The following is a 27,722-nucleotide window of genomic DNA, read 5'->3' as shown; positions in this document are numbered from 1 at the left end:
CGTTTTGTTCAGGCTATTTTTTTGAACATAAATGTACTGCATAAATAACCTTTAACCAAAACAGGTAAGATTTATAATGGGATGACAAGAAAATAATTAGTTGTCTTTATTTTAGTAGTGAAAAACAATGGAGACATGGTCACTTCCAATTCTGCTTATATCACACATTTCAATTAAAGCAAAATCTGTTCAGCTCAGCGACAGGTTATTAGGATACAGAGTTCATCAAGAATGGATCTCTACATACTGGATTGTTCCTTTAGGTTGTAGTTCTTACTCATTCTTGCTTCTTAACTCTGCTAGTTTACTAGTGAGGAAACTCCACCTAAAGGGTGTCTCCTCTGCACGCTGAGCTTCATTGTGCTCCTCAGGAGGCTCTGCAAGTACTCCTCTTGCTTCCGAACGCTGAGTGTTGCTCTGTTGCCACCGACTAGTAAATACATCCCATAGTGCTGAGGAGCTCTTCTGTGGAGGGCTGTCTGAAGTGCGTGATGATGGAGTCCTGCAGATAAGCAGTACATTTTTTTAGTTAGCTCCTTATAATTAACAACAATTATTTACCTGGATCATTTTCACTTAAATTGACATTTACTGTTCTGCAGACATCTCTGGTCTTTGCTCATCTCTCTGATCTGTTCCTTGATCTTCTTCTTTCGTGAACAATGAAGTTACAGTTCTCCAACCAAAGGTTCCCTGAACCTAAAAACAATATATACTCTTCAATACAAAAACATACATTGTTATATTATATTAACTGCTTCAATGCTGGTTTTATAATAATCATATACACCAACAGTTCCACATTGTTGATACACATGTTACAGAAGACATGGAGCTATTATTTAAATTAGACCTCCATTTAGAACACAATACTTCCCATTCCCTCCCACCATCTGACTATTGCAGTCTGCAGTCTTTTTATACATATTGTGCAGTGTGCTTAAAGGAAATCTACCACCAGGATGAAGGATTGTAAACTAAGCACACTGACATATTGGTATGTCCTTGTATTTAAGAAAAAAATGCTTTAAAAATTATGAAAACGAGTCCAAGGGGCTCCATTAAAACCTATGGAGCCCACAGCCCTTAAGGCTCATTTGCATAATTTTAATAGCCCTTTTAGTAAAAACCAGGCCATAAGAAACTAAAAGAAGAGCAGATCCTGCCAGAGGTGGCACATACCAGTACGTCAATGTGCTTGGTTTACGATCTTTAATACTGCTGGCAGATATCTTGATTTTTCCACATTTGATATCAATCCCATTTTATTTCAGTTCAACAGTATTGCATACATTTATAGACAGAACCGTCTCTGTGGGCTGGGGGTGCTCTGGGATCACTCTCTCAAGTTCCATTCCCATCCCTGTATTTTACTGCCATGTTTTATTTATTCATGATTCAAGGACCCATTTTGAAAATTAATAGGCTGGTGAAAAAAAGCCTTCACACAGCTGAAAAACATGGGAAGGTATTGGACTTTTCTTGTTAATAAGAGCCTTAAAGTCAAGCTGTGAACAAGGAGAAGTGTCCAGGATCCACTGCCCATCATTTTTTTAATTGTGTGAAAGTGCTTTTGTCAGACTTGGGGTGCCTTGGACCACCAGGTAAATTTTTTCTAGGGGCCCACTTACTGCTTCACAGATACAACCTTTTTTGCAAAGTTTAGTGGGTAGTCAGCCACAATACATGTAAGCCATGTAAGCACCATGCCCCCTAAACTTTTAAAATGTAAAAGAGCCACAGTAAATGCTCTATTACAATGCTGTGCCCTTAATACATGTACGGGCAGTCCCCGGGTTACATACAAAATAGGGTCCGGAGGTTTGTTCTTAAGTTGAATTTGTATGTAAGTCGAAACTGTATATTTTATAATTGTAGCTCCATACAAAAAATTTTTTAGCCCCAGTGACATTTGGAGTTTAAACATTCTTTGCTGTAATGGGACCAAGGATTATCAATAAAGCTTCATTACAGACACTTTACAGCTGCTCATTGCAATCTGGGACTATAGTAAAGCATTAAGAAAGCTTCACCAGAGGTCAGAGGGGTCTGTCTGTAACTATGGGTTTTCTGTAAGTCGGGTGTCCTTAAGTAGGGGACCACCTGTATATACTATGCCCTCTATACATTTAACATGATATACATGCATTAGTGGCACAGTATTTACATGTATTTAGAGCCCAGGGGCTGGCTGGCTATATACTACAGGAGAATGGCTGGCTTTATACTACAGAAGGCTGGTTATACTACTGGGGGCTGGTTGTATACTTGCAATCAAATATTCCAGCTCAAATCCACCAAATACAGGCGTTTTAATATAAAAACTCTGTCTTTATTGTCTTCATGTTAAAATCACGGATATATACATCAGATAATCCAACCCGTTGTGGATGCCAGGTGCGTCCTTAGACATGAATAACACAGTATGGTAAAATGAGGCAATTTATAGTAGCTGTGGACAACACTGAGCGGCCATGTCCCGCCCCCAAAGGGTGGGTGTGTGCCAAGTCCAGTCAGCTGATGACAGTCTCCATGGCGACCTGATCATGTGAGGAAACCCGAAAGCAACCAAAGGAGTGGTGTGCAATATAGAAAATCAATATGAGGTAAGTATTGTAACTGGACCTGACATGATACCATGTGATCAACCCACAAGAGACCTGATAGGTATATACATAAATTCAACAGATAATAGGTAAATTTTAAACCAGCATACAAAAATAAAAAGGTGCATACAACTGTGAGAACCGCAAAAACCATGTAGCTAGAGAGACAACAAATGGTAGAGTGTTTGTAAATTTCAAGAATACCTATAAATGGATCAATGATAATGTAACATTAATTCATTCCTAACATTCATGCCCGAGGGTGACATGGTATTTAGTAACATGATCCAATAAGCCTCCTGGTCTGATAGTACCTTACTAATGTTTCCTCCTCTTTTGGATGTAAACACTTTTTCAATAATAAGGGCATTCAAACTATTAATTTGTTTGTTATGGACATTCCGAAAATGTGCAGATGCTCCACTTATATTCCAGCCCTCGTTACCTGTCACATCATTTATGTGTTCAAGCAACCTAATTTTAAACTTGCGTGTTGCGAAACCTACATACATCATGTTACATTGTGTTCATTCAACCACATAAACAACGTTATAACTATTGCAGGTGAGGTGTTGCCTGATATTAAAAATGCACCCATTGGGGCAGATTTATCAAGTGTCTGAATGTCAGAATATTTCTAGTTGCCCATGGCAACCAATCACAGCTCCCCTTTAAACTATTCATAAGCACTGGTAGAATGAAAGCTGAACTATGATTGGTTGTCATGGGCAACTAGAAATATTCTGACTTTCAGACACTTGATAAATCTGCCCCATAGTGTTTTAGAATGATTTGGAGGGTGTGATAAAGGTGCAAGTCTGACATTGTCTTGAACCACATTTAAAAAATTCCTGATTGTGTAACCAACTGCATGGTTTTGTGTTATCTTTTATGAGAGAGAGTGACCGAATGTTACCAAAGGTGCAGCCCCTCTTGGCAACCACCCTGCACCCTTTACCCAAAATCTGCTCTAGCAGGAGGGGTTACAGAAAAGGGGGCATCTGCAGGAAAGGAGACATTTTAGACCAGAGACTGCTGGGAATGTAACATTATATGGATTGGGCGTTAGATATGGTTTATTTTCTTTCTTCTGAGGGATCATGGTAAGTGGATTACCTCCACGGAAAAGAAAAAACAGTACTGATTGCAGTGGTATTGTCGGGTGGAGGAGACTAGGCCTCGGGGCACAATTCTGTGGGTGGAGGGGAAGAGTTCTGTTGCAGAATGCACTGAGGCTGGGCCAGCCAGGTGTAGCAGTCCAGAGGACTGTCGTCAGCAACTGGCCTAATAAACCACTACCAATATATTGTAAAACAGCGCAACACCTTCTAGTGTTTTTTCTTTCAAGGTCCAGGGTGATGGCATCATCCTGAAATTGAACTTTGAAATGAGATCTAAATTGGTTGCATAAATTCAAGGAGGCAGAGTGTTAACACTGAAGTCAAGGTCAGGAGTTCTGAATGTCTCCTCCTCTGTGATTGACATCATGCATCGGACTTCAGGAGATCTGGTTAGTGATTTCTCTGGATGCAGGACCATTCTGACCATCCTCAGAAAGGGGCTTTCTGAGGACTTTGTCTTGACTTTATACAACCAATTTACATCTCACTACAAAGTTGATTTTCTGGATGATGCCAAAACACTGGGTCATGAAACACAATCAGTTGTTAATCTGCTTGGCATTATACACACAGTGTATAAATCTTGCCAGACTACAGTAACTCACTACTAATCGGTCTTCCACTTACTAAACTTTCTCCTCTACAAACTATTCTTAAAGGGCACCTACCACCACAAATCTACCTATAAAGGTAGATCGGGTGGTAGATGGATCAATGGGACGTGAGGATAGCCCTTTTAAGGGCTAATCCTCACGTCCCCGCACTGTTTTGTAAACTTTTATTACCCTAATATGTTAATTTACTTATGCGGCTACTGGGGCGTGGAGTAGCCGCATCTGAGGTTACACGAGGCGGCTACTCCACGCCCCGGTAGCCACATTACCCCTCCTACTCACCATGTTCGGCGCGCAGCTGCTCGTCAGCCGATCCTGCCGTCTGCGCATGCGCAGAACAGCAGGCCCGCGCCTGCGCGGTCACTGCTCTGAAGCCGGGGCTGCACAGACGCGGGCCTGCTGTTCTGCGCATGCGCATGTGGTGAGTAGGAGGGGTAATGTGGCTACCGGGGCGTGGAGTAGCCGTCTCGTGTAACCTCAGATGCGGCTACTCCACGCCCCAGTAGCCGCATAAGTAAATTAACATATTAGGGTAATAAAAGTTTACAAAACAGTGCGGGGACGTGAGGATTAGCCCTTAAAAGAGCTATCCTCACGTCCCATTGATTCACCTACCACCCAATCTACCTTTATAGGTAGATTTGTGGTGGTAGGTTTCCTTTAATGCAGGCCTGTCTTTCAGATGAAATGCTACACAAAAAACGTTTAAAATAATCACCTTCATCCACAAAGTTCTGCAAAATACTAACTATCATGTATCTTCTTCATGTTATCCAGCAAACACCAGATATATACCAAGCTACAGGCTACTTTGCAGTCCCATTGACCTTGGACTTTGTATATAAGATGGTGGCTGATGGCCGGTTCAAGCAGCAGCATCTTTATTTAATAAATTATTTTTCTCTGTTCCCGAATAAAGAATGGCTGGAGCATTATACAGGCTCTTATACCTCTTGTGTCAGTCCCTTCATTTTCATAAAGTGTAAACTGTTGCAAGCAGGGCCCTCACTCCTATTGTTCCATATGACTGTTTGTAGTCCATAATGTTTTATTTTATTGGTATATTTCTCCTATCAGTTGTAAAGCAATATGGAATATGATGGTGCTATATAAATAAAGATTATTTATTTATATTATTTATAGTGTAATGTATTGATCTACTGCAGGAACTTCATCAGACACTAAAATTACATTTAGTAGATATTATTACCAAAAATGACAGACATCATATAAAAAAGTCAACAATCTGAATATATACTATACGGCGCAGATGAAGTTATGGAGAGCTTCAAAAATAAAGAAACATAAATAATAGTAGATCTCGACCACTTGAAAACAGAGGGTATGTCCTGTAAGAGATAGTGGCCAACATACAAGAATTGATGGTATAGGCAAGAAGGGTCAGATAACATAGTGATGCAATGAACAGAATAGACTAAATTATACAGTGGGTATGGAAAGTAATCCGACCCCTTTAAATTTTTCATTGCATCCAATTGGTAAGATTTTTTGTTCATTAATATACACTCTGCAACCCATCTTGACAGAAAAAAAAACAGAAAATGTTTTTAATTTATTAAACAAGAAAAACTGAAATATCACATGGTCATAAGTATTCAGACCCTTCGATCAGTATTGAGTAGAAGCACCTATTGAGCTAGTACAGCCATGAGTCTTCTTGGGAATGATACAACACGTTTTTCACACCTTGATTTCGGGATCCTCTGCAGATCCTTCAGATTGGATGGTGAACGTTGGTGGAAAGCCAGAGATGCTGAATTGGGTTTAGGTCTGGGCTCTGGCTTGGCCAGTCAAGAATGGTCATAGAGCTGTTATGAAGCCATTGCGTTGTTATTTTATATGTGTGCTCATGGCCATTGTCTTGTTGGAAGGTGAACCTTCAGCCCAGAACACTCTAGAAGAGGTTTTCATGCATGCTATAGTAAATGGTCAGGGCCCAGAGGACTCTAGTTACATGATTGGTCACACCGGATAATTGAGCTATAATTTTCTGTCCACTTCTTGATATTTTCCTGTTTTTTTTTAAATTCTACTTTTTTTTAGTTTTTCACTTTTTCTATTTTATTGTTTTTATCCATTTATCTATTTTCATTTCCTTTTATTAAAAGCCATTATATATCTAGTATAATACTTTTATGCATCCTTCTCAAATCTAATTTGATGTTATTCATGCTATCACATCTCCACACTACATTTATTCACCCATTCCCCATATTCTTTTTATACAGTCTTATGCATGTCTTCCCATACACATACTGTACTTCAATCATTTTTACTGCATACTTACAATTCCTTTCACTCATCTTTGCACAAGTTCTACAGATACCTAAACAGGTCTCAGCTGTATCCAATATAGCAGGGGGGGTGTAATACACTGCACCCTGGCATACAGGGTGCCGGCATATTTCTTTTGCGTTACTGTACCACCTTTACCACCCTGCAGTCCATCTCTTCTCCGGGTACTTTTCTTCAACTACTACTCGCAATCCAGTAAGTACCACACACCACCTATAATTTAGTCTATTCCTTTCATTATATCACTTTGCTACTGACCCTTCCTGCCTATAAAAAATATAACCTGAAAAATAAAACAGTTATGACTTTTGAAATGTGGGAATAAAACGACAAAAATGCATAAGAAAAACAATTACGGCACTAAACTACCACTGAACAGGAAATATGCCAATATTGTACAATTGTACAGTCATGTCTCACCTTACCACCTTTTTTTCCACAAGCTTTTGACACAGCACAACAATTGGGAAAATAATTGTCACAGAGCTTGACCACCTGTTTACTGCATTTGTGTTCAGCCACAAATCTTATCTTTCTACTTTGATTCTGCCCATACAGAATACACAAGAACCCTACATGGAGTGAATAACAGCTCAGCAGTTCATTGCCCTTGTGCTTCAGGCAGCTCTTACTACCGAAAAGGAAGAACAGGGATTGTAATTTTATATGATTTTTTTCCAAACTGTGAGGTAACCAGGAGAAGCCTGAGTAAAGGTCATGTACAAAGTTTACAGGAAGCCACTTACCACACTACTTTGTTACTTGAGATTTCCCACTTGTGTACTAACGTGCTGTGGACCCTTCCATGTCAAAACTCCAGTTCACTTTTATATGGCTCTGTTAACTATTATAGTACTGCACTCTTCCAGCTTCTAACATCTGAGCATACTGGGCTTTGAGCGGAGTAGGAATAGCTAGTAGAAGAGACCAGTTCAAATATGCAGCATCACTATTTATCATTGTAGGGAAATATTTGGCTAGCATGGGAAACACAAGTTATCCCCTATTCACAGAATGGGAATAACCTACTCATTAGTGGGGGTCCCAGTGGTAGAACTTTTATGGATGAAAATGGTCTCCATTGTACCCCCAAATTAATATAACAGCTAGTTGCACTTTCACACTGCACTTTCAGCCAGTAGACGTATTCAGCTACTTCCGTCAACGCCATAGACAGTGCACGGAGTGGCAGCCCACATGCTCCACTAGCTGCTCCATTTATTTATGGTATAATGGACAACCATTTCATGATTAATGGGGGTCGCAACCATTGGCACCCTCACCGATCAGCAAGTATCTCCTATTATGTGGATAGGGAACACTTGTTGTGACCAGACAAACACTTTAAGTTATAGAATCAAATTCTGATCAACCAGCTTTCCTTTTACCTTAGGATGGAACGTCCCTTAAAGGGAACCTGTCACCAGGGACCTCATTTTCACTAAAGACAGTTTACAGTAGCTGATTGCAGCTGCATTGCAAATATGCCTTTCTGCTTTCTGTAGGAATTTGCATTGTGTTATAACTTACCTTGCACCCTGACAGAATCATATGTGTAGTCCCAGGGGTTGGGCTTTGGTTTGGATGCATTTAAAAAAACAACATGTGACTTATCTGTGCTGCAGACTGCTCAGCTTTTGGCCCCCACCTTTTTGTTACTGTACAGCTCCTCACTCCTGCTCCTTCGCAGAGGTCACAGCCTGGTGAGCTGACACCAGTGGGAGAGGAAGGAGCTGTATACGAGCACAATGGTGGCGACTGGGAGCTGAGGAGTCTGCAGCACAGAGAAGTCACAATTTTTCTAAATGCATCCAAACCAAAGCCCAACCCCTAGGACTACATAGAGGATTCTGTCAGGATGCAAAATAAGTTATAACACACAATTATATTGTAATGCAAATGCTCAGAGAAAGCAGAAAGGCATATTTGTAATGCAGCTGTAGTGGGTTTTTGCAACCTGTCTTTAGTGAAAATGAGGTCCCTGGTGACAGGTTCCCTTTAAGTGCCTGCCAGTAAGCAAAAAATGCACTGGAAGCGGTAACGATTTCCTGTTGTCAGGTGATAAAGAAAGACTAAATTAATATTAAACTTTATACACCTGCCCCCGTATACTTTCACTTTAACTAAAAAAATCAAAACTTAACTTAAACTACTTTCTTCTCCTTTTTCACTAACCACAGCAGTCAGTGCTGCTCATTACTCCTCGTCAATCAGTGTGTGGGCTCCCAGGAAGTAGCTGCAGGTGCTGCATAGCCTGGCAATGCCATGTTAGCTTTGCATACAACAAATCCGTTAACATAAGCGGAGGTATATACTCTGTATATACTTGTGTATAAGCCGAGTTTATCAGAAATGTTTATAAGAAATGTGTTGAAAAACCTCACCTCGGCTTATACACGAGTCAATTAAAAAATTAACTTACATTCTCATCCTCCAGTGCCCCCATGCTCAGCGCGGCTCCCTGATGTCGGTGCGGGTCCTCTTCTGTCTTCCCCGCGGCTCCTCTTCTTTCTCCGGTTTTCTGTAACAGTCGGCAGAGAGGCAGCCATGTTATCTGCTGGCCGGCACATGCTATGAGATCATCAGCGGCCGCATCATAGTATGCGCCGGCCGGCAGAGAGCGTGGCCGCCTCTCTGCCGACTGTTACAGAAATCTGAAGAAAGAAGAGGAGCCGCGGGGACCAGAGCATCGCGGAGAAGACAGGAGAGGAGCCACGGGGACCAGAGCATCGCGGAGAAGACAGGAGAGGAGCCACGCCAACATCGGAACCACCCGAAGGAAGTTTATTTTTTTAAGTGCTGGGTGGGCTGCCGGTATACTACAGATGGCAGGCTGGCTGTATACTACAGGGGGCAGACTGGCTGTATACTACAGGGGGCTGGCTGCCTGTATACTACATGGGCAGGCAGGCTGTATACTAAAGAGGGCTGGCTATATACTACTGGGAGCTGGCTGGCTATTTACTACTGGGGGCTTGCTGGCTATTTACTGGGGGGGGGGGCTGTGACCAATGCACCCTCAGCTTATACTCAAGTCAATAGGTTTTCCCAGTTTTTGGTGGTAAAATTAGGGGCCTTGGCTTATACTCGTGTCAGCTTATACTCGAGTATATACGGTAAATAAAAGTAACCTGTTAATGTGAAAGGCTGGTAGAGAAAAACAATCAGTGGTGACTGTTTTTGCCAGAGGGGATCAATACCTAGTATTAGGGCTAACTTCATTTTCTAACTTACTATAACTGAAATATGCTAATTTTATATTTATCCCTTAGCGACCCATGATATTTATTTCCATTATCCAGTGGGATAACAGTTTCCAATGTTTCCAAATGTCCCGACATTGCGTCTGCAGTAGTATATAATACTGTGTTCACTGCTAATTTCAATCCCATAAACACGATGATCCATATTTCTCTGACATCCCAAGAGGTAAATGCAGAGTACTGAAACCAGGGTAGCCAAAGTTGCAAAAAATCTTTGATTAGTAACAAAAATAAAATGATCAGGATTTTTGTTATGGCTTTTCACAAGAAGTAGTTTCTAGTGTATGACAAGTCATTTTCTTTTTACCTTTTTTGCAAGCTGGGACATATTTAACACTTCATCTCCATTTTCTGACTTTTCAGGCTCGATAATCTCCGCTGTGTCATTCTGAAATAAATAGTTTACATTGTTTTATGCTGGTCTATTCACATTTTAGAATTTTATAACCATGATATCATTATTAATAAATATTATTTATATTTGGATATTTTTATTTTAAATGGAACCTGTAAGCATCTTACACCACTAAACTACCAGAACCTTTAGGTTGAGAATGAACTATACTAGAATTCCCTCTTTTATGTTATTTTTCGAGAATTTACCTATAAAACCTCCAAAGCCATATGCAAATGAACCTAGAAATGACGCTTTTTGCAATAATCTTGAGAAGAGTCAATTTTAGAGGCTGGAGGGGGGTTGTGACTTAAAGTGCCCCTATTTTTGGCCCTATATTACGTCAGAACATGTTTAAAGATAAGAATCTTTCAAATAGCATCAGGCTTATGGTTCTGTGATACACAGAACAAGAGATACAGGCAGTTAAAGGTAGACAAAGTTAGAAATGTGAAATGCCGATAAAAATCCAATTCCAGTGTTTTTCTTTTACTCACAGGGACACATTTTTTAAGGACCTTGCACCAGTTTTTTGTCAGACTTTGCACGTTCTTTTATGTGCAAACTGCTTGCACATGTATTTAAGTGGTACATATGTGGTACACGAGACCCTTTTATGTCGTGGCTGCACTGTTCTTCACATTCCTTTATTGATATAGCACACACAGATCACGCAGCATTACACAGAGCTTGCCAAATTGGTCCCTGTCCAATGGGGCTCACAATCTAATCAACCTACCAGTATGTTTTGGAGTGTGGGAGAAAACTGGAGGACCTGGAGGAAACCCATGCAAACATGGAGAAAACATACAAACTCTTTGCAGATGTTGACCCTGGAACTTGAACCCAGGTCCCCAGAGGTGCAAGGCTGTAATTCTAGCCACCGTGAAGAATGGACACCACATTTCATCAATCTTGGCCCCCTATGCACACTACACAGGCAAACTGCACATGTGATTGAAAAGGGAAATTTTTTATCTTTATGATATCAATATTATAGGATGATATTAAGTTTTAGGTACTTTAGAGCCCAAGGTAAAATGAAGCTCCCCCGTCAGCACCAAAGTTTACAAATAACATCTGCAGTATTGATTTACAAAACTTTGACAAAAGTTTTGCTTCAAAGCCAATCATTGGAAATGATTCTAAAGAATCAATAGAATACTGTAATATAATATATGATCAATAAGGAAGATATATTTATGAAGTAAACCACTATAAATAATCATTAGTGGAAAATGATATGCTATAAAGTCAACTTCAAACATAGTATCCTTCTGCTAGACCTTTGGAACCCATTGTATTTGATAGATCCTGAGCTCAACATGTTGGCTAACCCAACCATGGCTTGACCCCAAATTAAAGAAAAAAAACTTGCACAGCACTTAAAGTATTTCATTTTCTGCATATACTTTCATTATCACACAGTCTACTGCCTACTCCCTTTAGTGCTTACCTCTTCAAATGCTTCTTCATCGTGCTCTGCATTGAATGTCTGAAGAACTTTTGCTTTATAAACTTTCCAGAAGCTTTGGCTCATGGTAGTAAATTTTGGATAAGATTCCTTCCAATATCTGGTAATGACAACCTTTTGGATACAACCCTTCGGTAATAAGAAAAATCTGCTTCCCAGTAAATAGTGTTTTCAATATGCACAGCAGATCCAGGTTTGACGCTCATCCAGATTTGCACACAAATGGATAGTAGTCTTCAATTATGCACCAAGTCTTCCAAAATGTAGTGTCTCCTGCTAGATTAGCTGCGCATCTAATGGTGTGCAAATTTAATTTGGGTATGGGTAACGTCTCACAATATGCAAAGCATCTCAGGTGCACGGCTCTTTGGCCTCATTGGCTATTACACTGTGGGGTTTTGTGACCTTATTAAAGTTGCAGGAAGTTCTTCATACAGGGAAATTTAATAGGTGACATGTGAAAGGCTGAACTAATGCAGTAACGGACAGAAGAAAACGATTAGCTAAGGCATTTTATGTCAAGAGGAATCACGTTTATCTATATCTGCCTCAGGACATTTGTGCCTAAAAAATGCCAACTGTTTAAGGGTTAAACTGTATATGTTTGGTTAAAGTGGTTAATTCATGTACTTGGAACAACTCTACAGTTATGTGAAAATGTAGGGACTTATTGTCATCTATCTCTTTATTATGTTAAGGCTTTGTCTTAGCCTACATTTCTTGTCTTACTTACTATTCCTTGTAGCCATACTAATATTTTCCATTTGATTGTTTTGCTTGTAACAAGGTACACTTAAGACTGACCTTCAATATTCTGACAGATCACAAAATAGGAATAAAAAACTAATTTTTCAGATGTTAACTATTTGAATGATATGGATTGGAAACATGTTCCAGGGTTCTTCTTTCAAACATTCTATTCAATTATTTGCTGTTATGTCCTTTGTCCTATTGTACAACCTTTCACTTGTACAATTGTACATGCAAGTTTTATTGCTATGAATCACCTACAATAATTTTTTTTTTTTATGAAAAATACTATTTTCTGTCTAAACTTAAAGGGGTATTCCCATTTGGGCATTCAGATTTAATTTAATTATTCTGCCATATATGTACATATATAGATATCCTCATTTGGATATTATTAAAAAAAAATGTACCTGTATGAAGATAATTTCCTATAAATGTAGCCATATTGTCCCTTAGAAACAACCTTGGATACGACCATTTGTTGCTTTGTGCAATCACTTCAGCAGCATCTAATTTCTAAGGGACAATATGGCTAAATTTATGGGAAATTATCTTGACAAGGGTAATTTTTTTAACAACATCCAATTGAAGAAATGTTTATATATGGCAGATGAATTAAATGAAATGTCAATGCCCAGATGAGAATACCCCGTTATGGAGTTTTCGTTTCATATACTTAATAAGCACTTATTTCATCACAAGAGCCCATCTGTGGGAAGTGAAAGATAGATGTGTCATAGATCAGACCCTCAGGAATCCAACAATTATAAAAATGTGTTATAAAACACACAGGGGTGTACCTCCCCCCCTCCGAATGTTCAAAGAGTTATATACTGGGCTTAGTGGTAATAATCAATTGGGGTACCCATGGATCACAGAATTGGTAGAGAAGCCGGACACACATTCTCCCTGCCATATAATGTGCCATTTTCATCTGCTCTCAGTCTAAAACTCCCCTTTCCTGCAGCTTCCCTCCTCTGTAGCCCCTCCTATTGTTTCTTTTTCTGTTGTCTGTCTATAAAAGAAGGGGCTACACAATAGGGGATATTATAATACACCTTGCACATTTACTAAGGGTCCGAACACCGCCCGGTTTCCCGACTTTTTACCGTTTTGCCCTGAATTGCCCCGGGTTTTGCCGCCGGCTTGCATGCGACACAAATCGGGGGCGTGACCGTCAGACAACGCGGCTGATTCGGACAAACCACGAAATTTAAAAACTAAATTGTGTCGCAAGATCAGTACTCACATGCACCGGGAAGAAGGTGAACTCCGGCAGACCTCAGCGGGGGAAGCGACACATGCAGGATATCGGGCCGCACGAGCTATGTGAATCGCAGAAGATCAGAATCCTCATCGGACAACACACAGCGGGGATCGGGACGGGTAAATAAATGTGCCCCCTTGTCTTTGGCCTTTTCACTTTGGGGAAAAAATGTACGTACAGTACATACCCAAGTATAAGCCGAGGTGCCTAATTATACCACAAAAAAAAAGAAAAATGGGAAAACTAATTGACTGGAGTATGAGCCTAGGGAGGGAAATGCAGCCTCCCCTCATTGATAAAATGTCAACCACAGAGTCCCCCTTTAATGAAAGGTCCACTGCAGAGCCTGCCTTTAATGAAATGTCCACTGCAGAGCTGCCCCCTATAATTTAATGTCCCCTGCAGTATCCCCCCTGTAATATAATGTTCCTTGCAGAGTCCCCCCTATAATGTAATGTCCCCTGCTGAGTACACCCTGTAATGTATTTCAATAGCAGGGCCCCTTAAAAAAAAACCGCTAGGCTTACCTTCGGCTTCTTCTCCCCGCGGCTCCGTCTTCCTCCTGGCCCATGAGCGCACAAACTATGATGTCATCTAGCCGCACCACCGCGTGAAGTCAAAATGTGTGTGCCCGGGCCAGGAAGAAGACGGAGCCACGGAGAGAAGAAGCAGAAGGTGCGTATCTGATTTTTTTTTACATGTAAATTTACACTTGGTGTTCGTGACTCACAGCCAGATGGTATTTTACGTTGGGGGGGGGAGGGAGGAGACAGCGCTGCCCCCTCCGTAATACAGCAGGGCTGTTGCCCGAGGCAATATATAGAAATAAAAATTATTATTATCCTGCTGTTGTGTGTGACTACTCTCTACTGAATAACATATAGGCTACTTGAGAAAGGAAATTGAGGTTTAACTCTAATAGATTTCTTATTTGGAACTAACTCACTTTTTGATGCTGCAGATTTAGAATTATACGAGGTGCTACAAGAGATCATATTTCTTGTCTTTATTTTGTAGTAATGCATTGAACTCACTATGTTCCTAGGTCTATACCTTGTTTTCTGGTTATCTCTGTGGTATCGCAGTGTGCAACACCCTTTCTCACTGCCTTCTTGCATGAGTTTTGGTTTCATGTGTAACTGATACATGTGAATAGGAGCTCACTCTGTGTGTGGAAATAGTATCAGCAAATAAATTATTCCTCACATCTTCCTAAAGCTGGACAGCTTCTTATGGTTATACAACAAATATACACGTATAGCAGATGTAAAATACACTGTGAAATATGGCCCATTTAGTGACTCCCATTCAGGCTATGTTTAAGGGATCTTCCAGAATTATAATATTGATATCAGATAGAGCAGGGGTCCCCAAACTACGGCCCGCGGGCCACATGCGGCCCGCGGACCGTTTCTAACCGGCCCCTGACGCTTGTAGCGCCAGCACCGGGTCCTTGTGGCCTTCGACTGTCGGACAGGGGCTTCCGTCCGTCCGGACAGGAAGCTCCTGTCCGTCACTGTATAGTGCACTGTATACGCGGCCGCGCACCCCTTCCTGACCGGACGCAGCAAAAAGATAGAAGAAGCTCGGAGACTGAGGTGAGTATACCTAAAACGGCAGGAGAAAGATTGTGGCGGCCGGGCGCCCTAATTTATAACAGCATAGGAAATAATTAGTTATGAGGGGCAGAATAGGAAATAATTAATTATTAGGGGCAGAATAGGAAATAATTATTAGGGGCAGCATAGGAAATAATTAATTATCAGAGGCAGCTTAGGAAATAATTAATTATTAGGGGCAGCATAGGAAATAATTAATTATCAGGGGCAGCATAGGAAATAATTAATTATTAGGGGCAGCATAGGAAATAATTAATTATCAGGGGCAGCATAGGAAATAATTAATTATCAGGGGCAGCATAGGAAATAATTAATTATATGGGGCAGCATAGGAAATAATTATCAGGGCAGCATAGGAAATAATTAATTATTAGGGGCAGTATAGGGAATAATTATGAGGGGCAGCATAGGAAATAATAAAAGGTGTGGGGCAGCATAGTAAATAATTAATGGTGGGTGGGCATAAGAAATAATTAATTATGAGGGGCAGTCTAGTAATTAATGTGGGGGGGAGCATTATTCAATAATTAATGGAGAGGGGTCCCAGTATATTTAATAATTAATCGATCCATTAATTAATTGGGCCAATATATAAAAATAGCTCACAAGGGGGTGCAGTATATTAAATAATTAATTGAGGGGGGGGGCCAGTGTATTACGGATGCGGTCACATGTACCGCTCTTTGTTTTTAAACTTTAGTCCGGCCCTCCAATGGTCTCAGAGGGACAGTGAACGGCCCCCAATGTAAAAAGTTTGGGGACCCCTGAGATAGAGTAACACAGTATTGGCAATGCACAATGAAGTCTATAAAACTCTAAAAATCTAAGGTACATCTTGATTTTTTAGTTATACCTTAGAGTGTCAGGGATAGACTTAAAATTATACAAACCTCTAAAATATAACTGTATGTTTCCTGCTACAATGTGTTAAAATCACTGTTGTCAACCATACCCTGTGCTTGATCATAATTCAGAAGCAGAGTGACTAATGCTACACAAATGTTGTATGAAGCTATTAATGTGCGTCAACTAATTACGGTAGATGCTGTGGTCATAGAAAGCACAGTATATAAGAGAGTGAAATAGAGTAAAAGTACATTGTTGGTACCTCTCAAAGCAATGCAATTGATATTGCAGTACCCACCTTGGCAACCTGTGTAGGCCCCAGGGTCTTTTCTTAGATTATTAGACTATCAAAAATGTATATTGACTACTGCAGTAAATTATACAATCAGATGATTGCAGGTTGGAGGCCCCATAAGAAATGTAACAACAAAAGCTAAATTAATTGCAAACTTAATGATTAAGGGAATACTACATTTTTACTCTAAAATGTTTTCATTAAGCAAAGGACAAAAAACCTCCATGGTGACCATTGTGGCCCACATTTATTAAAGCCCCAGCGCTAATTTTTTTGTCTGACTGCACGTTCTATTCAGCGCAAACTGCTTGCACAAGCATTTATAAAGTGTCCGCTACAGATTTTTGTTGCGGCTGCACTATAACTGACATGACACAAAATTCTGCACTAACTGAGGGTACCCGCGCACAGTCAACACATTAATCATACAGAATTGTGTTGCACGCTCTATATTTAAGGTGCACCAAAAAAAAGTTTTGATAAATAAGGGCCTGTATATTTATTACATCAAAATTTAATTTTTCCTCAATTTCATTCACAAAGGGCTAATAGTAAAATTTTGTAGGGTTTAAATGAATAAATTCTATGTACATTAAAACTTTACCATCAAAAATTAATTTCAATATATAAAAAACAACTCCTAATATGGCTATGATGAAGGAACTTTTAAATGTTCTTTTGTATGTGCTTGTACATTTAGGGTGGAAACAGGCTGGTCACTAAAGGGCTAAGTTAAAATATTTGTCAGACAACAAGGGGTCCATGGTCTGGAGTGCCATTATATTATGCTGCTAACCATGATGACACAGGCAAGCTTTCCGATTTATAACCATTTTAAAGTGTACCTGTCACAATGTTATTTTTTGTTATGTTTTGTTTTTGTTATTTTTAGCTGGTGACAAGTTTCAATAGCCTATGCTGTGCCAATTTTTACAATTCAGTGCTTTATAAAACTTTATTTCACATTACCTGGTTCCCTGCCAGCAGCGTGTGGTGAGTGTGGGAAGCTGTAGCCTTTATGTGCGTTTGTCTCCTCATGACAGGAAGTGGAGAGGGCTGCATTTGTTGATCAACAACCCAAAGGTTCTCGATTGGTTGACTAGGTCATCCACTTCCTCCCAAATGATGAGTCCGTGGGTTCGTCAGATAGAACCCTTAGTTGGCATGGCCCAGGAGCAGGTCAGTGGCCCTCACCTGTCCTCTGTCCTGTTCATTTCCCTCAGCCAGAGTTCTACTAGGTGGTCTGGGTTCAGCTGACCTCTCTGACTTCATGATGCTGCTGCTGCCACCTCCACAGTTTGTTATTGTGCCACTCTGTGGCCTACCATGTTGCTGCCAGCTCCAGAATTTGTCATTGTGCCACTCTCTGACCTCATGCTGCTGCTACCGCCCACTTACACACAGTCATTGTGCCACTCTCTGACCTCCTGCTGCCACCACCTCCACACTTTGTCATTGTGCCACTCTATGTTCACCTGCTGCTGCCGCCACCTCCACTCTTTGTCATTCTGCCACTTTGTGGCCTACCTTGTTGCTGCTACCTCCATAATTTGTCATTGTGCAACTCTGCAGCCTACTCATGCTGCTGCCAACTGACCGGTGTCTCTCTGGAACACCCTGTGATTTCCATAATGCTGTTTTCACCCCCACCACTCTATGACGTTGCCACTATGTTTGGTTTTCCCCTTCATTTCATCTGTCAGAAGGAATGAGAAGCTTCAGGATTGATAGCCAAAAGCAGGAGTGGATACAGAACACAGAAGACATGCAAATATCCCATTTACTGGTCATCTCTGTTCTGGATCAACTCCTGTTTGTTTTTGGCTTAAGCAATACTGATGGATTATTGACCGATTGAAAGCGGAGACTAACGGATGAAATAAAGGGCAAAATGATCAGTGACGTCAATGCAAAATTACTGCCGACACCCTCTCCACTCTTTGGAGGGTTTCAACATGTTTAACAGAACAGGTTCTGTCGTCATCTACGGAATCATCTGATTCAGTGTAAAAAAAAGTGCACTCTTTGATGTAATAGTGGGATCTTGGCCCTCAGCTCAGTCCTTTCAAGCTGGCACAGAAGTTACCTTGTCAGGCTGCGTTCCTGCTTCACTTATTTGGTCAAGTTGGCCCCTGTAAGTGCCCATGGAATTGAAGAGTGAAGCTGTCATGTGCGTGTCATACTAAAACACAGCATTGTTTGAAGACCAAACCACCTCCCTATGCATATTTGAGGATGGCACAATGTTCTACAACACCCTACAGTCTCTCTGAAGCCAAGAAATACCTGTTTTGTCATACACGATTTGTCATGATTCGATTTGGGTCGTATCGAATTTTATCGGAAAATTCAGCTAATTAAATTTATGAAAGATTCGCCCCATCACTACTTATAACCATAAATATGGTGAGTTTTTGAACTTTTCCTGGATTTCAACAAGCACTGGCTTATTTGGATCTATTCAATCCCATGCAGACAAAAGGTCACAATACCGTTCTCTTTCAGTGTGAAAATGTTAGATACTGTAAGATAATCCTGAAAATAAAGTTTACCTGAAGGAACAAGCCATCATAAGGATTTGCTTTTGAGTCTATTTCTTCTGCGCCTTGCTCTTTCAACCTACTCCCCTTTCTGTTCTCTTAACTGTTTGGTTAACAGTAAGATGAAACAAATTTCTTATGGAAGCATTTTTAATGTGCTAGTAGTTTTTGTGGCTTTTTTGTATTCTGTAGTCAACCATAAAATTAAAACCATTGAGAGGTTAAGAACCTAACACATGACAATGGCAGCTGTCAAGGGGCTGGGTATATTAGACAGCAAAATAACTATCCAATTTTTGGAGCTGATATTGTTAGAAGCAAAAAGTGTGTATCTGTCAGACTTTGACAGATATATGATCTTGTGGGTGATATATGTAAGGGCTCACTCAGTAGGGAATTATGGACTTAACCTGTTCCCTTTAAGTTCCTATTCAAGAGCCTGATCACCTCTGTTTGTCATTTACTGGATAACTAGCGATCTTCAGGGATTTATTACTGGCATTTGCCACCATCTACTGCCCACTTCTGGTATTGCAGCTGTGCAGCCTGAATGAAAGGGTTAAGGTTATAGATATTTATAATAACTGTTATACAATGTCAATCCTGATCTGCACCAAGCACTCCAATTGGTTGAATGTCTGGGACTCCTCTGAGAGTGCTTGCTAACACATCACAAGACCTATAGAGACTAGCAGTCTTCTGCTGCTGTCTCCCTACCAAGAGCTTACCCTCCGTTAGGCCTGCAGCTCTACCCCTTCTTTACAGAGCCTGCCTTAAGTTGCTGCCCAGCAGCCTACTATTTCTTCAGTCTCAAGTTACTGGATCTGAGCTGTGAGATACTTCCAGACTGCATTCAACCACTGCTACCTCGTACCTGGGTAATAGGACCTTTCTACCTTAGCCTATTAACCGATACAATATGGAAGTCTTGGAAATAAGAGACTGCGTTTAACTGGTTCGCGACTACCCGCCATAGCAGGTAAGTCTTTGCTGCATATTGCTGGTGTTATCCCGGCGATCGCTGCCGAGCAAAGTCGAAAACATGGCTGCGCATGGGCGAGGATCGTCGCTCCCCATGACGTCATCGGGGAGCGTTGATCCGTTGCCATGACTGTCTCGGGCCTCGTTTTAACCCTTTCATTACAATGTGCTATCAGCACATTGTAATGAATAAGGAGGAAAATCCCCATAAACAATACTGCCATACTGTAATAATGCAGTACATGATAGGATCGTTCAGACAACCTAGGGTTAAAGTACCCTAGGACGTCTAAAAAATAGTAAAAAAAAAAATATATATATATAAATAAAAAAACCTAAAAATTCAAATCACCCCCCTTTTCCTAGAACTGATTTAAATATAAATAAACAGTAAAAATCATAAACACATTAGATATCGAAGCATCCGAAAATGCCCGATCTATCAAAATATGATAACACTGCACTTCGGGAAAATTAAAAAAAATGAAAAAGTGATCAAAAGGTCGTACAGTCCTAAAAATTATATCATTATAAACATCAAAAGTCACAAAAAAATGATACTACCCACATGGAGCATACAAAGTATGAAAAAGTTATTAGCGCCAGAAGATGGCAAAATAAAAAAAAAGAAAAAAATTGTACAGAAGGTTTTAATTTTTGTAAATGTATGAAAACATTATAAACCCTATACAAATTTGGTATCCCTGTAATCGTACAAACCCAAAGAATGAAGTAGACATGTCATTTGGGGCGAACAGCGAAAGCCGTAAAATCCAAGCCCACAAGAAAATGGCGCAAATGCAAATGGAAATGAAAAAACAAAACCCCTGCCAATACATATATAGTTGCTGTTCTGCCACAGGTCATTAATATGAGCTCTGAGCTTTGGTTGGTTACTATAGGCAATGAGTAGAAGACAGGTAAGATGGATAGAGACAGAGATAGGGGCAGATTTATCAGAAATGTCTGAGGTAAAACTGTTCCAGTTGCCCATGGAAACCAGAGAGCAGCTGTAATTTTATAAACAGCTGTGCAAAAATTAAACTTGAGCTCTGATTGGGCTGGCTATATACTGAAGGCAATGGGCTGGCCCGCATATATACTGACAGTAGGTAACGGTCATCCAAACTGCATCATATGGGGGGTAAGGCCAAACCCTGCACCAGTGGTAAAAAGGGAAGGGGGAGACGCTGAACCAGGCAGTGGTCTGGCCACTTGAAGAGCACGCTGGTTCATCTATAGCCAATTACCAATACTTGAAGACAGTATCTGCAGAACTACAAAACCCACAATATCCATAATTACAAACCTAAAGTTGCTGCCAAAGCCAACAGGAAAATGTGTGTAAATAAACTATTAGTTCTCTAACATGACTCTTTGACGTTTGCCATCCAGCGCACCTACACAGTTGAGAAAATGGGCAGATGCTGAAAAGCATCCAGTCTTGAATCCAGTCTTCAGCTGTGGGTTCTGGCATCACTGCTGCTCTCAATTGCTGCCAGATCACTTTGCAGGTCTGTCAGATGATTTGTGCAATGGTATAGCATCCAAGCTTCCAGTAGGAAGGAATCAGGAGAAAGAAACCAAAAAAATTAAAAATGACCAGAATTATACATAAAAAAACAACAGCTGCTCCATCTGAGGTGAAACATCCCACCATATGTTGATGACCTAGAACAGGGGTAGGGAACCTGTGGCTCGGGAGCCAGATATGGCTCTTTTGTTGGCTGCATCTGGCTCTCAGGCAGATCTTTAATAAATATTGATGGGTGATGTGTGTCTCTTAGACTTATTACTGGACACAGGCAGCGATGTTACCCCTGCCTACATCCTTTGTACGGCCCAGGTGCCATCGCCGCTATCGTCTAAGCCTGGGTCAAAGATAAGAGCGTGGGAGCAATGGGGAGCTGGCTACAGGGAGCGCTGGGAAGTGAATATTCATTTTTTATTACCTATCTACTGGGCGGCATGTGCTGTGGCTACCTATTTACTTCGGGGCATGTGCTGTGGGGCTACCTATTTACTGGGGGTATGTGCTGGGGCTACCTATCTACTTGGAGGCAAGTGCTGGGACTACCTATCTACTACGAGGCATGTGGTGGGCGTCAGGATTTCCAGTAGTGAACCCCCTGGACCCCCATGGACGATGATGTAAGCAGACACCTTGGACCGGAATCTAAGTGGCACTTGGTCTTCACCAGAGCCCGCCGCAAAGTAGGATGGTCTTGCTGCAGTAAGGTACCACCTGGTCGTTCCACAGGCACGACTTGTCTGCGGTGGCAGCCAAGGTTGAGGTACAGGATCACTAGAAAGTCTTGTGTTCAGGAACAGGCAGGCAGTCAAGGCAGGTGTTAATGATGTGAGGTAGGGGACGGAGCAAGAGGTCAGGGATGGCAGATCAAGAACAGGTCCAGGGTCAACAGAAGCTTCCTCATATCCATGAAGAACTAAGATCCAGCGGGGAACCAAGAAAGTGGGTAGCGCCAATCAGCAGTGTGCTGGCCAGTTAAATCTGTGCACGCGCAGCCAGGAACGGGAGCAGTCACATGGAGACGTGAGTGAGCTCTGAAAGAGGCACGGGTGTGCCTGCGATCTGAGACGTAGATCGCAGGGGCACCCATGACACTGAGACTACCTATCTCCTCGGGGGCATGTGCATATTGTACGGCTCTTCCGGAATAACATTTTAAAATATGTGGCGTTCATGGCTCTCTCAGCCAAAAAGGTTCCTGACCCCTGACCTAGAAAGTGAGACCTGCATGAACAGTTATGAATTTTTTTTTTTACTTCTTAAACAGTCAATGTATGATGCAATCCTGTAGTTCTCCCACTCATAATTACTTTTTCATAAGGTTCTTCAAGAAGATAAAGGCTGATCAGCTTACTCTTAGTACAATTAGAGCCTTGTAACTCAGTTGTGTCACTATGGAGATGCATATTACCTATTCTGTTACCAATCTTCAGTGAAACCTTAAGCAAACCATCTTGCATCTGCATTACCCTACACTTGTTTTTCTCACATTTTTCGTGACCTGAATTCAAAGATCTAGGTCTTTTTCTATATACACAAAAGATGCTGGTCCCTTGATAACAACAGAGCAAAAAAGTCACTATATTTTTAATCAACTTTGCATGAAAAGCTCAATGAATTTGAGCACGACTATAAAGAGTTAGAGGCAGACCACATTCATAATGAATGTGTTCTGTGCGATGATGAATTAATTTTCTCTGTCTTACAGTGGCTACTGGGAGGTAGCCCGCTGACAACTTAGGACAGCAGTTGGCTACTGGGGGGGGGGGGGGGGCAGCCCTGTGACTACTGGGGACTATCAGCTGTGTATCCACCTGAATTCTGCACAACACAACTGAAGGTCCCAACTTAATTTATAAGGCAACAACACTGCCTTATTAAACCCGACAGGGTACATACTTTGAAGAACCTAGAATATAAGACATATTTTCAGTTGTTTCACACTTTTTTGTTAAGTATATAATTCCACGTGTTTATTCATAGTTTACATGCCTTCAGTGTGAATCTACAATTTTTATAGTCAGGAAAATACAGAAAACTCTTTTAATGAGAAGGTGTGTCCAAACTTTTGGTCTGTACTGTGTGATATGTATATCACACACTAAAAAAAATGAAAGCAGTTGTACTGCTGCTCTGGTTGTGATACCACTGTTGCATTCAGTGCAGGACCAGTGCGCCATGATTCAACTGCTTTCTTCTTCTTACACCCCCAAACAACTTAAATTATGGAGGGTACTGTATATGTTAGGGGGTCAGTAGCTTAGGGTGAGTGGGGCTAAGTTTAGTTGGTTTAGAGTTAGTGGAAAGATTTGGGTCCCTGGTGGTTACGTGCAAACTCTGCAGTAGAATTACATACTGTATAGAAACACAATTTATGCACAATGAAGAGGAGTTTAGACCAATCGCATGTGCACAATGCAAAACACCTGGTGCACATTCCTGATCGTAAGCGCTTCACTGTAAACGCAGATGTGATCAGGAGAAACTCCTCCCCACTGTGCTGGAATTGCCTTCCTAAACATAATTCAAATGCAGAATGTGAACACAGACGGAGGTCGCATTCTTATGATGCATTTGTAATTTAAATGCATTCGGCAAAACGCTTCAAATGAATGTATATTGTAGCAACATGTGTTTTGTTTTTTTATTATTAATAGTGATGACTTACAATGTCACACATCACACGCATGCTGTTACTTAGAAAATGTATTTACAAGCATTTTGTCCAATACATTTTAAAACACAGTGCAAACGGCTCATATGAACGCAGCCTGAAGCAGTTTTTGAATCTAATGCTAGCAGTGGATTATCTGAGAGACTACTCTTTGGTCCAGCTCACTTCTAGTAATGTGCTAGTGGTTACAGGCAAAGTTGTTAGCTTGATGGCACTGGTAGGGAGGGCAAGCACGGAGAGAGCCAAGGGCAGCATCAACACTAAATACAACTCTGATCAGAGCTACGGTTCCCTGAAACAGAGAAATCTATTGAATTTTTAAAATCCAATCTCTTATGAAAGTTTAGAACGTATATATTTTAATAGATGGTAAATTTTAGATGTTACTATTCTTACCCTCCATTACCATTTATTATCATGTACTTATTTATATCAATTATTTATTATCATCGCTATCTATATAACTTATTAAATTTATATATGCTAATAAGTTTTGTTAACCATTTTTTAGCTACCTACCGTACTCACCTGTTTACTTTCCATTTTTACCTTTACTTAGCATCTATATCATGTTAGTTTTAATAATATGCTTCCTTTTTTTAAATAGATATAATGCTTTACCGCCTGCCCAAGACATTGGCTTTAATGCTACTGTAATTTTATATAAAAATTTTGGGTGTTTGTGATGGCATACTGGAACCAGGTTTACTGCTGTATAAAGGGATTACTCCATACCTCAGGCGTCTCCATGATACTGAGATGACGGCTTTGTTGTTTGATCACCTAGGCAACCTCTCTACACTGAACTTCCAGGAATGAGTTCTTTGACATGGCTATGCACCTATTGCACATGTGCCGACAGGGCATGTGCACGGCCATCTACAGGAGATGGATAAGCCTTAATGGTCTACACTCTTCAGGAATTTAAAAGGATTGACCACTTTTAGCAAATAATTGATATGGTTTGTGTATAGAAAAGTTATACAATTTCCAATGTACTTTCTGTATTAATTCCTCATGTTTTTCTAGATCTCTTTTATGTTTACTTCCGATGGATAGAAATGCGTCCATGGTCACACAGGTGCACGGCTCGCTAGTATCACAGAGTAATCAGAGCTGTGTGATATAACGAGCTGTACACCCAACTACCCATGAGGCGACTTGAGAGGCACTGCTGCTTGATGGAGTGGGTGGCATCTTGTGGCAGCGCTGCCTCACCCTTCCCTAAAATACTATCTGGCTGGGCCGTGGCCAGTGAATTTGCATGTTAAAAGAAACTAAAAATACGATATCCTCACCTTCGGCTTCTTCTCTCCTGTGGCACCGTCTTCTTTCTGGCCTCGGTGCACAAATCATGACATCACGCGGTGTCATGGCTGGGTGACATCATGGTTGCGCGCTCACGGGCTGGAAGAGGGAGCAGTAGGGAGAAGAAGCCGAAAGTGAGGATATCCTTTTTTTTTTTTTATAAAAGGGGCCCTGCTATAGACATAACATAAAAGGGGGAGGGGGCACTGCAGGGGACATAACATTAACCCTTAGGCGCACCAGGACGTTATAGTACGTCCCTGCGGGTAGATACTTCCCGCGCCAAGACGTTCTATAACGTCCCGCTTCTGGCACCATTCACGAACCGAGCTGGCACCAGAAGCAACGGCTGTCAACTGTCTATTACAGCTAACACCAGCGATCGGAGCCGGACCCTATGGATCGGATCCCCCGTGTCGCTTACCAGGGGATCTGATCCACTTTTGGGCAGCCCCAAGGTCTGCCGAGTGCCCCGGGGCTGCCCGACGTCCTAAGCAGTCAGACACCTTCTGTATCTGACTGTAAACTGTCTGCACATGCGTCTGCAGGGGGTTAATGCGTCTGCAATGCCGTAGGGGTTAATGAGTAGCGGCTATATTTCACTCCCTAAGCTTATATTCCAGTCAATAAGTTTTCCCATTTTTCTTGTGGTATAATTAGGCGCCTCGGCTTATATACAGTATGTACCGTAGTAGGTATGCACACTATGTATAGTTTTCCTAGTGAAAAGGCCTGCCAGCCCCCATGTAGTATTTAGCAGCCCCTAGTAGTATACAGCCTGCCAGCCCCCATGTAGTATTTAGCAGCCTCTAGTAGTATACAGCCTGCCAGCCCCCATGTAGTATTTAGCAGCCTCTAGTAGTATACAGCCTGCCAGCCCCCATGTAGTATTTAGCAGCCCCTAGTAGTATACAGCAAGCCCCCATGTAGTATACAGCAAGCCCCCATGTAGTATACAGCAAGCCCCCAGTGTTATTCAAGGGTAACCCAATTCATCCAGTTTCATTGAAACTGGATTCTAATCTAATCAAAATCTGTATGTTTTCTTCTGATCGCCACGTTGGAATGCTCAAAAATTGAAGGAGGATTACCCTTGGATAAATAATCAATTTGACATATGGCACTATGCCAAGTCTCTAAAAAAAACTCAGTGTAGCTAGCAAATTGAGAATGTGCAACAAATTAATACCTTGGATTGATAAAATAATACTGCAGTTCTGGTGGTGTGTACAGAATTGTGAACAAAATAAAATGTTACAAGAGAAATGGTTTTCTGTGCTTCACCATGTTGCCAACACACACCAAAGGGAAAGTCTTGTATATACTACAAAATGCAGTCATGCCTCTTCCTACAGCCTGCTTTATAGTATCCCTGCATCTCACACAGCTCATACACCTATGTCTAGCTCCTCACAGCTTTCTTCATCACATCTTTCTATCTCACACGGACTATATACCCATGTCCACCTCACACAGCGTGCTTCATAGTCCCCCTCCTGCTCACACAGCGTGCTTCATAGTATCCCTCCACGTGACACAGCCCATGTCCGCCTCCTCCTCACACAGCCTGCTTCATAGTATCCCTCCGTATCACACAGCCTGTCTCATAGTCCCCCTCCTCACACAGCGTGTTTCATAGTATCCCTCCATATCACACAGCCCATGTCCACCTCCTCCTAACACAATGTGCTTCATAGTATCCCTCCATATCACACAGCCCGCTTTCTCCTTCTCTGCCCCTTCCTTCCCCTTCCACTACCCACTGTCAGCACACAGCAGCTGCCTCTTCCTGCTTGCTCTCGGCTACCAATCATTTTCGTGTAAACTGGCTCCTCCCACACATGAGTTTGGTCACATGGTCATGACATCATCGAAGGTCCTTTTCTAGCAGCATGGTCGGGAGTGTGTAGAGGACTGTATCTTAGGTGAGTTCCCCTGTGCTTTCCATGGTTGCGTGGCTCACCAGCTGCAGTAGGTTCGCGGGGAATTATGGTGGACAGTTTCTCAGCCTGTTGTGCTTTTCTAATAATCAGATGTTATGTCCCCACATGGAGCATGTGACAGGGAGCATTAACTTCAGGGTCCAGCTGCTCCAAGCCTTGTACTCTGTTTAGGCACTAAAG

General features: G+C 41.4%; 2 protein-coding genes across 4 annotated transcripts in view; one reads left to right on the top strand and one right to left on the bottom strand.

Annotated features, from left to right (window-relative positions):
- Positions 1-95: 95 nt before the first annotated feature.
- On the bottom strand, positions 96-27,448 carry C2H1orf232 (chromosome 2 C1orf232 homolog). 3 transcript variants are annotated; one of them, XM_072137079.1, is made up of 4 exons: positions 27,363-27,448; positions 10,228-10,308; positions 593-699; positions 96-502 (listed from the first exon to the last, which is right to left on the bottom strand). In XM_072137079.1, the coding sequence occupies exons 1-4, from the start codon at positions 27,411-27,413 to the stop codon at positions 274-276; spliced, it is 468 nt and encodes a 155-aa protein (XP_071993180.1). In that variant the 5' UTR covers positions 27,414-27,448; the 3' UTR covers positions 96-273. The 3 variants fall into 3 exon arrangements, with proteins under 3 accessions (XP_071993180.1, XP_071993179.1, XP_071993181.1); XM_072137078.1 differs by lacking the exon at positions 27,363-27,448 and adding an exon at positions 11,771-12,680; XM_072137080.1 differs by lacking the exon at positions 27,363-27,448 and adding an exon at positions 25,027-25,107 and having other exon boundaries at positions 99-502.
- The window catches only part of ZNF593 (zinc finger protein 593), a 28,219-nt gene continuing 27,865 nt past the window's right edge, over positions 27,369-27,722 (top strand). Inside the window, exon 1 of the mRNA XM_072137084.1 lies at positions 27,369-27,524. The gene's annotated coding sequence lies outside the window, so the exon portion shown is untranslated. The remainder of the gene's footprint in view (positions 27,525-27,722) is intronic.

Source organism: Engystomops pustulosus, chromosome 2, assembly GCF_040894005.1.
Source record: "Engystomops pustulosus chromosome 2, aEngPut4.maternal, whole genome shotgun sequence".
NCBI classification, from domain to species: Eukaryota; Metazoa; Chordata; class Amphibia; order Anura; family Leptodactylidae; genus Engystomops; species Engystomops pustulosus.
This window is presented reverse-complemented; position numbering and strand designations above follow the sequence as displayed.

Coding starts and splice junctions, on each gene's coding strand:
- C2H1orf232 (XM_072137078.1), bottom strand. CDS start 11,854: ATGAGCCAAAGCTTCTGGAAAGTTTATAAAGCAAAAGTTCTTCAGACA. Junction 10,309..11,770: donor ATGAAGAAGCATTTGAAGAG/GTAAGCACTAAA, acceptor TATTTATTTCAG/AATGACACAGCGGAGATTAT. Junction 503..592: donor CCAGAGATGTCTGCAGAACA/GTAAATGTCAAT, acceptor GCTTATCTGCAG/GACTCCATCATCACGCACTT.